Here is a 16,099-nt window from a genome sequence, read left to right as displayed (position 1 = left end):
TGACCAGAGCTGCGGTATTCCCTGGAAGGTGCCAGGTGAAGCCACTGCTCTGCAGCTGGAACTGCTTTCATACTTTTCCAGAAAAATCAGCGGCTCCAGCTCACTGTGTCCACCCCTGGGACAGAGGGGAGCAGCTGCTGCTCCAGCCCCCAGGCGACCCTGGCCCCTGCTCTGCCAGGCCTGGGCTTGGCAGTACCAGGGAGCCCAAAGCAGTTCGTGTTCCTGTGCCAGTGCACAGGGCTGTCACCTCACCAGCAGCACCCAACACCAGCCGCGTGTGCCCCAGGTTCCAGGGCAGCTCTACAACCACGAGCTTCTTCCAGAGGCTCCATGTGGACAGTGCAAAGCCAGGGGTGATCCCCACTCTGCCCCAGCTCCGAGACACAGCAGGGCCACGTGTCCATGGAGTTGAGCTTAGTCAGCATTCCCCTCAGGAAGCAGGCTGTTTTCATGGCAGCCAGCCATGGCTGAAATACCCAGTGCTCAAAATTCCACCCTTACAGCTCCTCTGCTACAGAACGGGAGGACACTTTCATCACTGTAGAAAGGACCCCAGGTTAACCCTTCAGGACAAACAGTTCCTTACCATGGACAAACAAAATACTATGACCACTGACTGCATGAAACAGATTCCCTATTTCAGGGGAAGCTGCAGTGCTTGAAAAGCTGTAACTATGTTGCTTACAAAATCACATCTTTAAGCAGGGTGTTTGACAAGTTACATTTATTGAAACATGGTTGCAGTAAGCTGCCCAGTCCACGGATGCCTACAGGAAAGTACAGAATCACCTCTCAGCGCCCCAGCAGTTTCAGGGCCCAGGGCCCCTGCTCAGGGCACAGCCATGCAGTGCTTTGAACCCACTGGGCACCCCCAGCAGCAGGGGTGGTGGCCTTTGCTCCCCCCAGTTGTCACTGTGACACTCTAAGGGTCAGTGCTCTCTCAGGAGTCACTGGGGGCAGCTGCAGGGCAAGAGCACAACAGCCAGAGGACATGGGTGCAGGTATGGTTACAAGAAGCTGGAGGTCAAGAAGGAGTGAGTTCCAGTTTTTAAAAGGAAGATTTATTTAACAAGTTTCACTTAGCGCAATACACCTAAAAAGGAAATCACAATACAATGAAAGATTAAATCAAGGCCTCAGAATTTTATACGAACACCAAGACCAAAATCCTAAAGTAGCCGTATTGCGTCTCAACATGTTTCCCCCATTAACTTAAAAAAAAAAAAAAGCTTTAACATGCCTTACAGGATATTAAAAGAAATAAACTAGAACTAACATGCCAAATGTTCACTTTGATTTTCAGACACAGCTCCTATATTGGTTCTTTACAAAAAAGCATGTCTCTTTCAACATGTATTCAAAACAGTGTTGGATGTAATATGGTATAAGAGCAACATTTAACATAATTCAAACAGCTTTAACCTAAATACGCTTACTGCTTAAATACACTCCTACAACAAAACTAACTTGAGAAACGCTCCAAATTGTTTAACAGTTATAGTCTTTACTTGGTTATTACATCCTAGATGAATGTTCATTTCTGTATGTTCAAAAATACTGAACCTGAAAGGTTTTAAAACAATCCTGAATTCACTTACAGTAAAGCATAAATCACAAGCTCGTATTGCAAAACTGTTAAACTTAGTTTTTTGTTTTTTTGTTTTTTAAAAAAGATGTGACCAAAAGTCAGCGATTGGTTACATTCCCCAGCCACCACTCATGTTGGACATGTTGGACATGCCGCCCATGCCGTTCACTCCCATGGATGCGCGGTTCCCACTGCTGTAGTAGCTGCTGTTCATGGCGCCCTGGCTCCCGGGGTCTGAGGGGGAAACCGACAGCAGGTTCACAGCTGCCTCAGGCCGACTCGAAGCATCCTTGCCCCAACGCCTGTCCTTGCTGGGCCACCTCGTAAATACCGTCTACCGTGCCCAATGCTGCAAAGTGTCAGTTTACAGCTCCGTACCCAAAGCCAGTTATCGGATGTTCAACGACAGCACGAGCTCTGCATCACCCCCTTCCCAAGCCAGAGCTTTACCACTGCTCTGGGGGAATAGGGAGGACCCAGCCTCCCATGACCCCCTCCCCCACTTGTACTGTGTTTAAACAAAGCTGGTCTCCAGCTTTCGGGTTAAGAAAAGTGATCAGAGCAATGCAAGTCTGAGACTGGCATTTCCTGCCCCTTTCAGAATAGTTTTCCACATTTCCCCCCCTCAGCTCCCCATTGCAGCTTTGAATCGATCCCCCCATTCCCCAAAATTCACAGCAGCCACACCTTTAACGTTCAGAGCCTGTGCTGCCCAGGTTATAACACAACCCTTTAACACCAGTGAAGGGCAGGTTAAGCCAGCTGCACCTGGCCCAATGGAAACCAGCAAAGAAATGCTCTTACCATAGCCACTCATGCTGCTTTGACCTCCATATCCTCCTCCGTAGCCCCCACTCAGCTGCTGGTTGCCCGGAGCACCGTAACTGGATTGGCTCCCTTTTAAGTTAAGGGTAAAAAGATTAAGAACTTGCGGGTCAAGATCTGCTCATCATCAACAAACCCAGCCCTCACCCAACCAACAGCCCCTGCACTCTGGCACTACCTTGCTCACACCAAGGGAAGTTTAACATGCTCAAGGAAAGTGATGGGGTTTCTAAAGACATCCCTGCAATCAAGCAGCAACAAGAACTTTAGAAGTTACTTTTACAATTTCTGTGGACTATACTAAACAGGATCAATCTGCACTTTAACACACCCCAAAAAACTTAAGCTTGGCTTTAAGGGACCTCACACTGAGTGCTGCCCTTCCAGAAGCACAAAGCTCATTAACTGGAGTCACTCATGTGTACATGGTCCTGACAGACTTATTCCTGCCCCCGACTGATTGTGCATCACATCAGAGCAGTGCTGTGGCTCAGACAGAGACACCTCTGTTTAAACAAGCAGCTGCTCTTGACCACATCACTTGCCTACACTCCTTTCTGTAGTTTCAGTATCAACATTAGAACTACAAACATTTTGTAACCAAATACTATAAAAACAGCAGTGTATCCACCCCCCCCCCCCACCCTCAAGAGAAAGGAGCCCCCCAGAAACCAACCCCACCTTCTTCTCCGAAACCAGCCCAGCTGGGTGTCAGGAGGGTATCTGTCTTAGAGGCGTAACAGCAACAGGCATTTAAGACTTGTGCTGCAAACACACATTTTAGATTTTTAAACAATTTTGGGGTTTGCCAGAGCTTCAGACAATTTCTCCCAATTCCAAGTATCTCTCTCTCACCACCAAGACTCAGCTTGAATGGCCGGTCACATGCCACAGATACATCCTCCATCACCGAACTGTGTTCTGGTATCCCCCAAACAGGGAAGGGGAAGGAGAATAAAGAGGACAGGCATCTCCCACATTTTGCACTACCACACTCCCAAAGAAGCCACTCATCCCATCAGGCATACCACACTCAGCACCAAATTTATATTCAACCTACTAAAGCTCAAATGTATTCCCAAAAGGATTATATACCTGGCAATGTGCTAGTGTTCCAATCTTGGACCACCCCTTCCGACTCCTTGACTGTGTGATTAAGACAGAATGTTGAATTTCAGTTTTGATGCCAGGCACACAATAAAGCACGAGCTGTACAAAACGAGCCAGCTTGCAAGTGCAGTGAGACCGTTACATACCCATTGCTCCCATCATCTGACTGCCATAGGCACCACCAGTTCCTCCTGCTGTAGAATTCAGGAAGAGTTCTACATATCTGTGTTCTGGAAGAAGAAAGTTTTCCCATGAGAGCATTTCACACCAAACCCATGCAGCCCGTCTCAGTGCAAGTGAAACTGCAGTGAAATCTCTGGCATTCCAGTTGCAGCAGATGCACTGCACGGCAGTGCTGGCAGCTCCCTAAAGCCACCTCTTCCGAGCAGTCGGACTTACGCATGTTTGCTTTGTCTTTGGACATAGCAGCCACTGCGTCCTCATGAGTGGCAAATTCAACGTCTGCCTCCCCGGTTACTCTGCCATCCGGTCCGATCTCAATGTGTACTCTTACAGGGTTCAGAGGTGAGAAGAACTACACACGGAACAGTCACACAGATTAAAACGCACCAACGCAACAGTCTGGGTTTACAACAAGCCATTTTCTGCAGAGGAACACCGCAGCTGCGGTGCAGCTGGCAGGTCCCCACGAGGGCCCCAGGACCCAAAGCCATGCACTGGGAGCAGCGTGGCACTCACGTTGTAGATGTCGTTCTCCGTGGCTCTGTAGGGCAGACCTCGCATGTGGACGCAGTGGCCGGTCGTGCTCTGGAAGGTGGACGATCCGTCGCCGTACCTGTGGTCCGACATCCCTGCGGAGAAAAGAGTCCATTCTAGGTCTTTCAGATGTATTTTAGTTTCTTTTGGGACATGTCGTAAGTTCAGTTACTGTTCCTATTAGAGATCCTTACCTCTTCCAAATCTATCAGAACCAAACCCATAGCCATCATTATACCCATTGTAGTCATCATAACCTCCATAACCTAGAAACAGATTGGACATGTTCATTTCAACTACACAAAGATCCAAATAAACTTTCATTTCGACTACAGAAAGATCCAAATACACAGTACACACTGCAAACAACGACTACTACAACATTTCATTTCTTCTACGAGAATTAAGGCCAAGGACACACACACAGCTGGGGAGACACTACCAGGTCCAGGAGTTGCTGCTTCTCACACGAGCAGCTCCCTGGGCCTCCGTGCACTTACCTCCTCCGTAGGCTCCACGCCTCATTCTCTCCAAGCTACTTCCTCTACCCAGACTGTTGTATCCGCGCGTCAGGCCGGGCCTGTCGTACGGACCAGGTCTCTGCATGGCCAACAGCTTGCGGGGAGGGTCGTAGTGAGTGCGCACCTCTGCTCGGCTACTCTTGAAGATCTCAATGTACCTACGAGTGTTTGCACAGGGACGAGTCAGTCCTTGACTCCTTCCACAAACACCTCACAACTTCACATTACAACAAGCCATTTAGTCATAGCCTTGATACTGGCAGTAATTTTAAGCCAGGTTTCTTTACATTATGTAGGCAATGACTTTCTATTATTAGCACTACATTACATTTAAATCAGTGTATTTTCAAGAAATTAAAATTACTGAAGGGTTTATGTGCTCCTTATACTTTGCAGTATCCCAGCCATAAGGGTGGGGGAGCAATATTGATTCCCCACCCACCTCCCCCCAATTTAAAATGTTAGTCAAACAATGTAGGAGGGACCAGTGTCCACTCAACTCAGCACGGTTGCTCGAGGCAACAGAAACAGAGGGTTAAAAACCCGATCTCCACCGAGAGTTTAACCCATCAGGATGCCACAAAAAGCTCTGCATGTACTACTGAACCCAGCCTATGCTTCAGTGATTCAGCGTAGGCAAAAGGTGCATGCTTCAATGAAAAATAGTCACAAGTAAAAATTGAATAAAAACCCTTTGTGACAATTTCTTGAAAGCTATGCTTATTACATTGAAGATTAATACAAGTAAGTAAATTTGTTACATTTCAACTTATAAAACAAGTTTAGAAAGTATCACATTTTCTTATGGTAGTAAGAATACTGTGCATGTCTTTAGAGCTAAAGGCAGAATTGGTGCTATTTGAGAAGTTAAAGCCATAGTCTCTCAACTTTGTCATTTCCAAGCTATAGTTTTGAACGCCTGTTATTACTCATTTTCCAAAGCACATTTTAGTTTAGTCCAATTTTATCTTGTATTTTTGGGTAGATCTAAACAGTCTGTGCCACACACACTGTAGCAATCATTACCCTTACTCATCACCAAGTTAGAGACCACAATGCTATTTTGATTTGGGTGTTAGCACTTTCAGAAGAGAGAATATGGATTTAATTGTTTACCATAAGAAAAGTGACAGAGCCAACCAACCATCCATCCCCACCTGTGCCCTATTCTTTCCTTGTGTTTCTTTAGAGCCTTTTCAGCTATTTCCTGTGAAGCAAACTGCACGAAGGCCTCCCCCGTACTCCTCCCCTGGAAGTCCACCGGCAATGTTATCCCATTTGGCACGATTTCCAACCCTTCAACCCAAGGACAAATAACCCCAGTAGGGGGGCAATATTAACATCACAAGCCCAGTCATGAGTTTTTTCTTATAGCTTTAAAAACACCAGAATTTAAACACTTTTAAGCGAATGGTATGTTGATTCTAGAACACCAGAATAAAAAAGGCACGTCAACAAAGAGCTCCACGATCACATACCATTCAGTTCAGGTTCTTAACCCACCCTGCAGAGCTCAGAAATGCTCTGAGGGTCAGGCACAGCCCCTCAGAGAAGGCATCTAATGCAGGGTGCGTTAAGAACGTCACACATCATTACAAACCTCGTCAATTCTGTGAAAGTATTTAAGATGAACTTAAGAGAACTTAAATTCAAACACAGCAAGTTAAACAGCTTTATATAGAGCAAGTAATTTTACTAGAAGTCACGTAAAATAATTAAGTCTTATGCAAACATCAAGTTTCAGCATTTTTTTATCTTTAGGAGTGCTTAATTAAGAAAAAAATCATGAAGTTATTTTTAAGTATTAGTTCCTGAACAGAAGAGACACATTTTGTATATTAAGCACATTACAACTTATAAAGCTTGAATTACTTCACCATGTAAGAAAAAAACAGCTTAAAATGTACATGCTTAGAAATTGCTCTTGTTCATATCACCAATTCAGAAAACAAACAAAAAAAAAAAGCAAGTTCTGAGATTGCAAAACTGGAAATGTTTCTACTGTATTTTAAAGCAAAACAGCAAGCTTCATCATATCTTGTAATAGCAAAACATTAAGAAATCTAGTATTTTCAAAATAACAACAAGTGAAATCCTAAACAATCAACATATTCCATTCTTAAGACATTTTAATAGTCTAATTCCAGTTTGTAAACATAAAACAGCTGCAAAAAAGGTAAAAATTAGTCAAAACAAGACATTATCTCTTCATCCATAAAAACTCTGAGCTAGGCAACATCAAGGGTCTGGTGGGATTTTTATCCCCATAGGGAGAAAGGGGCAAATCTGTAAATCTGTGGGTAGAGTTCAGCAGGTTTTCTCTGCATTTCACCCAATACTAGCTCTATGTTGGGAAGAGGTTATGGGCCTTTACTGAGAACCTGCTCCTCACACAAAGCCCAGTGGTGTGTGTCTACATCCTTCACTGACCAGGGCCAAGCATCCAAGGCTGGGGGTGGAAGTAGCCTCCCACATGAACTGTTCAGCTTCATTTGGAAAGCAAGACACTTTTCTATAATCCTTTTTTTGGAACAGCATGTCCCACCAAGTATAAATTCAAGCACCTTTCTGGCATTCCATAAATGAATTAATTATCAAGTATTTTAGGAAGTGATCCAAAGGATTCCTCATGCCCAGAAAACTAGAGAAGAATTGCTTTATTTACTTTTAATACCCATGATAATACTGTTGGATGTACTACTACATGGGCAATCCATGCCTGTTAGGTTTGTTGGGGTATTTTTAGCATGAACCAATAGTGCTACAGCTACTACTTTTATCCCACATACCTGAAAAAAACTGTACAATTTCTTCTTTACTACAGCCAAATGGGAGTCCTCTAAGACGTACAAAACCATCATTAGCTGTATCAGGGCTGTTGGGACCAGTATGCTTCAGAACCCAATCCATTTCAACGTTGTTTGACTTGAAAACTGTAAAAGGCACTTAGAATTAATGCATTCTGGAGTAAGGAACAGTTTTTAAAGTCATTTGCCTTGAAACTAGTCAGTTTATGATACGCAAGTCCATTTGTCCTTTCACATGCATTTTAAAGGGACAAAAAATGCAATTAACCAAAAACCCATCAAGCACAAACACAATGTAGTCAGTTACTAGACCAACTGAGTCAAACCTTCAACGTATCTGTGTCCCATTGTTTCTCTGTCTTTTTTCAAGGCCAATTTCACATCCTCCTCTGACTCAAGTTCAGCAAATGCTTCTCCACTTGGTCTGCCCTCCCTGGTGTAGATGAAACGGATACCCAAAGCCCCGTTCAGAATTTTGCAATCTGAAAACAGAAAGGCCAGAATTACATTAATTACTACAGGACCAGGGTTACTTTGAAAATTCCAGAGAGCCTAAAACCAAAAATGTACTGAGTATCAATTGTAACAACAAAACCAGCAGCATTCCTGTTGCAATGCAACCTTAAAATGACCAATTAACTAAGATGCATCAATTAACTAAGATGCTAACTAAAGTTACCATTCTAGTCAAACCTACAGATAAAGGTTAATTGCAAATTAGCTATTTCAAAAGCTTTTCTGCCTCAAACATACTATCTGCTATTGATCTTAACTTTCTTATTAGCATGAAATAAAGCATAATAACAATCAGCGTAAGTGCAATAAACTGTATGAGAACCAAGTCCAACACACCAAATTCCTGAAGCAGTTTTAAACAGTCCAATTGCTGCAGAAAGTATATATTTATCAGCACTATTTATTACTGCAGAATGCCAATAATTTGGGGAAGGATACACACTGAACACTTGTATTGTCCCAAAAGACATGAGTGTATTGGGACAATACAAGAACTGAACTGATTTAGCTTTAAAATTCTTGCTTCAGGTTGAACATGATTTAAAATTGAACATTCTCTCTCCTGGTTGCTCAAGCAGCAAATGCAGTTGTGGCTATCCCAGCAACGCAGACCAAGCCCCTCTGTGCTGAGTCCCTGCTAGCATGAACACAGCTTTCCATCCCAGGCTCTAGCTGAAGCACTTGTTGCACTACAAACTGCACCGGCTACTGAATGCCTCCTGCAGCTGCTCACTACAGCACTCCCACTGCCACAGGGTCCCTGGGAGGGATCCAGAACTGACAGCAGAGCCCGACCCCTCTCCCACACCTCTTATTCCCCCACAGCCCCACTTACCAGAGAAGAACCTCTGCACCTCCTCGGTGGAGCAAGACCAAGGCAGCCCCCGGACTTTCACCACGTATCCCTCGCTGCTCTCGGTGTTAAGCATCACATTGGGGGTGAGGCTCTGCTCTGTCTCTGCTTCTGTGGTTGCTGGAAAGACCAGAACGGGCCCTTTGAGATTCCGCTCGGCACGGCCGCCACCCGCACCCCCTCAGAGCGCCCGGCGGCCCCCCTGGCCTGTGCCCCGGCCCTCCCTGATCCTCCTCGGCCTCGGGCGCTGCCGCCTCACACACACGGCGCCGCTCCCGCCCCCGGCCCGCGCCCTGCCCCTTCCCCGCACGCACACATGGTGGGGCTCCGCGCTGGTTCTAGGGCTCCGAGCCTGATCCACTGTCCGGAGAGCGCCTAGTCCCGGTCAGGCGGCAGCGAGCGGGCGAGCCTGCAGCGAGAGCGCGCTAGGAAATGGCGGCGGGTGCTCCCGCTTCCGCTGGGCCGGGCCTTCCTCCGCACAAAGAGCGCGGTCCCGGTCGCCGCCCTGGCGGGCCCGCAGCGCCCGCGGCCGGTTCGCAGGGAGGGCCGTGTGACGAGAGGGCACCGAGCACGGGACCGGCCGCGGCGTGGCCGGGGCGGGTGCGGGGCGCATGTGCCCCGGTGGGGTTCGGCCCCACCCCCGAGACCCCGCGCGCCGCCTGTGCGCACGCGCCGCCCGCCCGCCGCGCCGAACAAAGCCCCGGCCCCGCGCGCCCTGGGCGCCGCTCGCCGCACTGCGCATGCCCCGCGCGCCGCCGCCCCCGCCCCGGCCCGCCGCGGCCCTCGCGTGGCGCGGACAGCGGAGCGCTCTGGCTGCGCACACCGTGCGAGCGAACTAGCACTTACCAGCTTCAAAGGCTGACGCTACCCCACGTGAAACAATCTGCTCGCTTCGGTCACTGAAGCCTGGTGTGTTTGGAGGAGATGGGGAAAGAAGAGACAATGGGTCACAATTATCATAAAAGAACGGAAAAGTTAATTCCCTCCCATTTCCTCCAAACACACCAGACCTAGCTAGATTTCACTTTGTATTACCGAGGAGGAAGGAGGAAATTTGAATAACTCATCATCTAAGAATCCTCCATCCCCTTTCCCCTTGGATGACCAGCTCCTGTTTCAGCTTGTCTACACAGTAGATAGAGAACCTATGTAGGCATAGGTTCTCTATCTACTAGAGTGAATAACTCATCATCTAAGAATCCTCCATCCCCTTTCCCCTTGGATGACCAGCTCCTGTTTCAGCTTGTCTACACAGTTGATAGAGGACCTATGCCTAGAGTTAGCAGGCTCCTGGAGCCCCAACACAGGTATTTGGAGCCCAGAGGCTGCTCTGCACGCCATTCATCCACGAGTGTTTCTTTTCCAGTCAGTACCAAAACAGACTGAGCCTACATTGCCTCATCTCATTACATGTTCCGGACTGCTAACAACCACCCCACCCCCACAGCTGGAGGCTTTTTGACTTTTTTAAGTGCATGCTCAAGTTTACGTAAGTAAATCAAACAACATGGCGAACTGGATTACATAAATGCAAATTAGATCAGTAAGTGGAACCGTGCTACAGTCACTTCCTGCACAAAGCACTCTTCTCCATTTCACTTGCCGAACGCCCATTTTGTAACACTGAGGCGGCAGGAGCTGGGCAGGAGCGGCGGGGGAGGGGGCAGCGCCTCCGCCTCTTCCCGGGGAGGATTGGCGGGAAGCGGCCATCCCGCCCACCCGTTTGGCGGGACGCTTAAAGTGCGCTGGAGCAGCCGGGAACCCCTTGAGTTCCCGCTCGGCGCCGCCATGTCTACCCCTGCCAAGCGGCACTGCCAGAGCCCCGCCGGCTCCCTCGAATCCAGCTTCCAGAAGCGCCTCAGGAAGATTTCCATCGAGGGGAACATCGGTGAGCTCGGCGGACAGGGTGCGGGAGGCGGCTCAGGGTGGTAGGGGGAGTCCAGGGGAACGTGGGGGGTACCAGACCGGGGGCACCCCAAGGGGCTGGGATGCCGGGGGAGACAGAGAGAGGGGCGGCTGCGGCGCTCGCCCACCGGCTCTGCGGGCAGCGGGGGCCTCTGCAGGGAGAGCCGCACCGGGACATGAACCCGGAGCGAGGCTGGGGCGGATGGGGAGCTCCCCGAGCAGGGTGCCCGTCAGCGACACCGAGGCGCTTGACGGGCTCGGGAGCACGAACCCCCGATGCCCACCCACTCCCCCCCGGGGCTGCAGCACTCGTTCGCTGCCGCCCGCCCGGGTCAACTCCCTGCGCCTGCGCAGCCGCTCCCTCGCTCTCCCCCCTCAGCTCCGCCCGCCACGGCAGCTCTAAAATGTCGGCCGCTCCTCGGCCGCCCTTATCACCCGCCCGGCCGGGCGCGGCCCCTCTGGCGACAAAGATTAGCGCGGTTTGCTCCGCGGCGCAGCCGGCCGGCCCCGCGCCCCAACAGCCGCTAACAAGCCCCAAACTGCCCCCTGTCCGTCAGCAGCACCAGGGCTTGACATCAACCCCCACCCCCTCGTGAACTGCTCTAATCTTCCGCAGCTGCGGGGAAGTCAACGTTTGTCAGGCTGCTGGAGAAACACAGCGATGAGTGGGAGATCATCCCCGAGCCCATCGCTAAGTGGTGCAACATCAAGACGGCCGAGGATGAGTATGAGGTAGGTGCGCTGGATTTGGGCCGGAAGAGACTGCAGGGAGTTCCACAGTCAGGGAGCTATGCCAAAATCCAGCTATACTTAGTTTGCAGCAGCCAGAGTCATCCCCACTATCATACCACAGTTGGTCAGGCACTCAAATTGTAAAGGCAAGATACTACTGAACATATATTCCAAATCACGTCCCCTACGCCACAGGAATCACACTAAAATCTGGAACACAAACAAACTGCTCAAAGAAGCTGCATGAAAACCACCATCACCTGAGGAAAAAGAGTCTCTTAGTTCCTGTGCCTAAGCATTTTCTTAGTAATAAAAAGAAAGCCATGAATTCTTACTTAAACATATCAGAATTCTGGCTTGAGAAAAGCAGTATGTTCATATTAACTTTTTTCTCTTGCTTTCTAGGAACCTTCAACATCTCAGAAGAGTGGAGGAAACTTACTTCAAATGCTGTATGACAAACCCACAAGATGGGCTTACACATTTCAGACTTATGCCTGCTTGAGCCGAGTAAAAGCACAATTAAAACCTCTCTCAGCCAAGCTATATGAAGCAGAACATCCAGTGCAATTTTTTGAAAGATCTGTGTACAGTGACAGGTAATGACTCTCACAGCATGGCAAGAACTCACATTAACAGTTTCCAGGTCTTTAAAGACATGGAGCTGAGGGAACACTTGATATTTAAACTAATACCTGCAAGGGAGCAGGCTTGATTAAGGCATTTTTTCAATACCATCATTCTGTTCTTATGACAAGTGTTTTGGCAGTTCACTTTTGTCATTCCTGGCATGAGACTGATGTCTTTCATTGCAGATATGTGTTTGCTTCTAACCTGTTCGAGTCTGGAAACATTAATGAAACAGAATGGTCCATTTATCAGGACTGGCACACATGGCTTTTGAATCAGTTTCAATCAGATATAGAACTGGATGGCATGATCTATCTCAGAACCACACCTCAGGTATGCTCACTAAAAATGGAGGTTTCTCAGTTCCAGTTTCATTTTCCAGAGACTTAAGAGGGTATAAAAAAGTTATTCTAGATTTAACTCATTTATGTCCAGCCAACCATTTAAAATTAATGCTCACTAATGTCTAGCATTAGTCCTTCCAAGTTAAGGACTACTTGATCCATTTAGCTGATTTAACCTAAAACACATGATTAATAACCAGGTTTATACTTTTTTCTTTTTTTTTTCCCCCCCAGAAATGCATGGAAAGGCTACAGATGAGGGGAAGAAAAGAGGAGCAAGGAATTGAGCTTGAGTATTTGGAAAACCTCCACTATAAACATGAAACCTGGCTTCATGAAAGGACTATGAGGTAGGAATCCATTTTCTGTAGCAAGTTTCAACTTGCAGGCAAGGCTCTTTCCTACCATAAAGCCTTAGTTTTACCAAGTTTAGGGCAAGTCTAGTTTCACTCAGGCAGCTGGATACACTCATATTTGTACCCACTTCAGATTTCAAGAGATGTAACTTCATCTAATTTGAAACCTTTGTTAAGCATTGGCTTCAACTAGAAAGTTTTACAGTTGTAACTCCAGCAAGGACATGGATTTTGCTAATTGGAAGGACTGAGGAACAAGACACTTAAAATGGTGGCCAGGGAACAATCACATACATTTCTCACCACACAGCTTCTGTTGCAATGTAAGGGGCAAACAAGGCCCCTGCTACCTTTAAACTAGCAGGACTGCATTTCAACAAAGTTTAAATATTAATCCTAACTTAAATTTAAAACAATAATCAGAAAGGCTTTTGGCAGACCTGCTACACACAAGAAACCTAATTAGCAACTGAGTGATGTCTGCACACCTTCCTTTGAGTTCCTTACTGACTCTTACTGAAGAACCTCTGAATATGAAAACAGACTCGAGATTTTTCCCTAGAGGAGTCCAAAATATTCTACTGAAGGGGAAGCATTACAATTCCAGGAAAGGTACATTATCAGTTTAATCTACTTGCTGAAGTTTCACATAGGATGACCCAAGTGTTTAGGAGACAGAAGGCAGTGCATAGTGTGGAATTTTGGGAATGTTTACGTTGTGTACTCACTTCCTGAGTTTGGAATAGGAACTGAAGCGTGCAAGCAAAAGTTAGAATGTTGTTGAGCACACAAACTGCATTTTAGAAATGCCTTCTACGCTCAGAAAAACTAACTACTGCTCCCATCTGTTCCCAAACTGAAGCCAAAATGGTCTTATAATAATAATGACTGGTTATAAATACCAGTCTTATAACCTGTTAAAGAGGTCATCCTTATGAAAGGAAGCTTTAAAATTGCATCTCGGTAAGTGGATTAAGTGGGGGAAACACAGGGCAGGAGAGATTTTGAAAAAAATACTCCATCTTAAAAAAATCAGTTCCTGGCAAGTGATTCCATGACAAGACTGAGAAAAAGGACATTAAGGTAAAAACTATCTTCCCCCCACATATACATTACAGATAGATACTGAGAGTCCAGATGTGTGAAATATATGAAGAGCAATTAAGGACAAACTTGGCATGGGCTTCATATTTAAGTTATGAGCATGAGCTTTAACATTTCAGGTACATATGCTAATCAAGAGTTGGGGTCTTGAATGTACAGTATTTAATGTGGATTTTACTGAAACTATGTTCTTCCACTTTAACAGAGTTGATTTTGACAACATTAAGGAGATTCCTATTCTCGTTTTGGATGTTAATGAGGATTTTAAGAACGATAAAATTAAACAAGAGTACCTGATTGATAAAGTAAGTATGAAGTACTGGGGGATTTGTACCTGCTCTTCTGCTGTAGTTATCATGCATGCAGTGACACTTCCAGAGTGGGGAGGGAAAGTAAACAACCATTAGAGAAGACAAGTTGGGAATAAAGAGGTTACTTTAGTCAAAATGGCGTTTAGCAATTCCAAGGAAAGGCAAGACTTGGGAAGTAAATGCCAAAAGAAATTTTGGAGTTGTTTGGCTAGTCCAAGGGGAGAAAAAAACTCCACCTAATACTTAAAAGAATAAGGAAGTGCTCTTCCCTAGCAAACCCTATAAAAACCATTTTCTTCATCTTGATCTGGGGCATCGAGATTACTGAAGAATGACCCTACCCAAAGACTAATTCCCTCAATTTAACAGCTCTAAATTAACTGGGAAGGGGAGCCCAGTGATGAATTGTGGAGGTATTTGTCATTACATCCTCATGGAACCCAGCAATTAATAGCTTAGTTTTGAGAACTCAGTCATGCCATCTACCTTGCCCCTCTGAAAGGCCACATGCATTTCAGCTCATTAATTAAATACAGGGGCAAAACATCACTGGAAAACCACAGTAATAAACAATTTCTTCCCAAATAAAGGGAAAAGCCTGGTACATTAGCTTTTAATTTACCAAATAATACATGCTTTTTGTTTTTTTGATAGGTCAAGTCATTCCTGACTTCTTTAGAAGATGAAAATTAATTCGAATAACAAGTCCCTGAAGTTGACTCAACAATCTGTGTGTTTAAAAATTTACTTAAAACAAAATGCATTACCTATATAGCTTATTTTTAAAGCAAGCCCGAAATGCAACAACATGATTTGGAGTTGATTTTTATCTTTTTATGAGCAGTGTGGCTTTTGATAAACTTTTTTGTATAACTAAAAAGAACAAATATGGGGTGCTTTGATAGTGGTTGTTTTTTTCTGTATATTCTCTGTTGTTTAATAAAGATTTAAAAGTAATATTGCCTCTCGAGTGACTGTCCCCACGGGGGAGCTCAGCGAGAGGCCGACACCCAGCAAACAGATAGCAGGCGCTGAGCAGGGCTGTTTTGCAATAACTGGCACGAGTTCACCATTTTAAGACGAGACTGTTATGGCGTCCAGAAACCTTTACTTTCAACTTCTGCTTTACTGAGTGGCCGTTTCCACCGGATTTACGCTACTTAAGGCTGGACGTTAGACCTGCAATAAACTGTAATTTACGCTTATCTCCGTTGGCGATCTTACGCCCACCCCTCCCAGCTCCCCCGCCCCCCCCCCGCAGCACGGGGGCCTCCGCGGCACCGGGCCCGAGCGGGCGGCACCACGAGGGCCCGATCGCCTATTCCTCCCTCCCTCCCTCCCGCCACCCCCTCGCCGGGCCTTACCCAAGCCGGGGATCTCGCCCTCGGTCTCCTCGGTGTGACAAGGGTCCATCTTGGCCGCGCCTTACCCCGCAGGGGCCGCAAGGAGAACAAAGCTGGGCAGGGGCGCTCAGGCGCTGCGCGAACAGAAACAAAAAGCTCAGCGGCGGCCGAAGGGGCGCTCGGAAAAGGTGGATCGGGGCTCCGCGGGGGGTTTCTCGGCACTCCCGCGGGGATGGGCCGCGATACAGCCGCCGGTACTCCCGGTACCGCCCGCTCACTCCGTCTGCGCAGCGCCCGTTCCGCGCCTATAAATGGCCGCCGGCCGCGCAGCGCCGCGCGTTGACGTCACGCGCCGCCCGCCCCCGCCAGCCAATGGCCGCGTGACAAATTGAACGCGGCCAGTCACGTCCGGCCCCCCGCGCGCGCGGTGGGGCGGG

General features: G+C 47.2%; 2 protein-coding genes across 17 annotated transcripts; one reads left to right on the top strand and one right to left on the bottom strand.

The window, feature by feature from the left end:
• Nucleotides 1-1,045: 1,045 nt before the first annotated feature.
• Nucleotides 1,046-16,080, bottom strand: HNRNPH1 (heterogeneous nuclear ribonucleoprotein H1). Of its 13 annotated transcripts, none has more exons than XM_041397866.1 (15): nucleotides 15,684-16,080; nucleotides 9,784-9,843; nucleotides 8,920-9,057; nucleotides 7,895-8,050; nucleotides 7,551-7,694; nucleotides 5,919-6,057; nucleotides 4,741-4,919; nucleotides 4,435-4,506; nucleotides 4,223-4,335; nucleotides 3,923-4,058; nucleotides 3,670-3,753; nucleotides 3,509-3,559; nucleotides 3,095-3,178; nucleotides 2,393-2,485; nucleotides 1,046-1,822 (listed from the first exon to the last, which is right to left on the bottom strand). In XM_041397866.1, exons 1-15 carry the CDS (start codon nucleotides 15,730-15,732, stop codon nucleotides 1,698-1,700), a joined length of 1,623 nt encoding a protein of 540 aa, XP_041253800.1. In that variant the 5' UTR covers nucleotides 15,733-16,080; the 3' UTR covers nucleotides 1,046-1,697. The 13 variants fall into 13 exon arrangements, with proteins under 13 accessions (XP_041253800.1, XP_041253804.1, XP_041253802.1 ...); XM_041397870.1 differs by lacking the exon at nucleotides 3,095-3,178 and adding an exon at nucleotides 2,592-2,654 and having other exon boundaries at nucleotides 1,046-1,937; nucleotides 4,223-4,356; nucleotides 15,684-16,079; XM_041397868.1 differs by having other exon boundaries at nucleotides 1,046-1,937; nucleotides 4,223-4,356; nucleotides 15,684-16,078.
• On the top strand, nucleotides 10,124-15,498 carry LOC121332426 (deoxycytidine kinase 2). Of its 4 annotated transcripts, none has more exons than XR_005952137.1 (7): nucleotides 10,124-10,825; nucleotides 11,459-11,574; nucleotides 11,980-12,173; nucleotides 12,390-12,537; nucleotides 12,783-14,127; nucleotides 14,214-14,313; nucleotides 14,974-14,994. XR_005952137.1 is itself a non-coding variant. In XM_041397881.1 (7 exons), the coding sequence occupies exons 1-7, from the start codon at nucleotides 10,726-10,728 to the stop codon at nucleotides 15,010-15,012; spliced, it is 813 nt and encodes a 270-aa protein (XP_041253815.1). In that variant the 5' UTR covers nucleotides 10,124-10,725; the 3' UTR covers nucleotides 15,013-15,498. The 4 variants fall into 4 exon arrangements, 2 of the variants coding, with proteins under 2 accessions (XP_041253815.1, XP_041253814.1); XM_041397881.1 differs by having other exon boundaries at nucleotides 12,783-12,898; nucleotides 14,974-15,498; XR_005952138.1 differs by lacking the exon at nucleotides 14,214-14,313 and having other exon boundaries at nucleotides 12,783-13,867; nucleotides 14,974-15,498.
• Nucleotides 16,081-16,099: the final 19 nt, after the last annotated feature.

Source organism: Onychostruthus taczanowskii, unplaced genomic scaffold, assembly GCF_017590055.1.
Source record: "Onychostruthus taczanowskii isolate IOZ18803 unplaced genomic scaffold, ASM1759005v1 scaffold14, whole genome shotgun sequence".
NCBI lineage: Eukaryota > Metazoa > Chordata > Aves > Passeriformes > Passeridae > Onychostruthus > Onychostruthus taczanowskii.
This window is presented reverse-complemented; position numbering and strand designations above follow the sequence as displayed.

What these genes read in the sequence shown, in the direction of transcription:
- LOC121332426 (XM_041397880.1), top strand. Translation starts at nt 10,726, where the DNA reads ATGTCTACCCCTGCCAAGCGGCACTGCCAGAGCCCCGCCGGCTCCCTC. An exon ending in TTCCATCGAGGGGAACATCG is followed by an intron (nt 10,826 to 11,458) that starts GTGAGCTCGGCG and finishes AATCTTCCGCAG; the next exon opens with CTGCGGGGAAGTCAACGTTT. An exon ending in CTTCATGAAAGGACTATGAG is followed by an intron (nt 12,899 to 14,213) that starts GTAGGAATCCAT and finishes CCACTTTAACAG; the next exon opens with AGTTGATTTTGACAACATTA.
- HNRNPH1 (XM_041397865.1), bottom strand. Translation starts at nt 15,732, where the DNA reads ATGGACCCTTGTCACACCGAGGAGACCGAGGGCGAGATCCCCGGCTTG. An exon ending in GGGACACAGATACGTTGAAG is followed by an intron (nt 7,695 to 7,894) that starts GTTTGACTCAGT and finishes TGCCTTTTACAG; the next exon opens with TTTTCAAGTCAAACAACGTT. An exon ending in AAGGAAAGAATAGGGCACAG is followed by an intron (nt 4,920 to 5,918) that starts GTGGGGATGGAT and finishes AAACACTCGTAG; the next exon opens with GTACATTGAGATCTTCAAGA.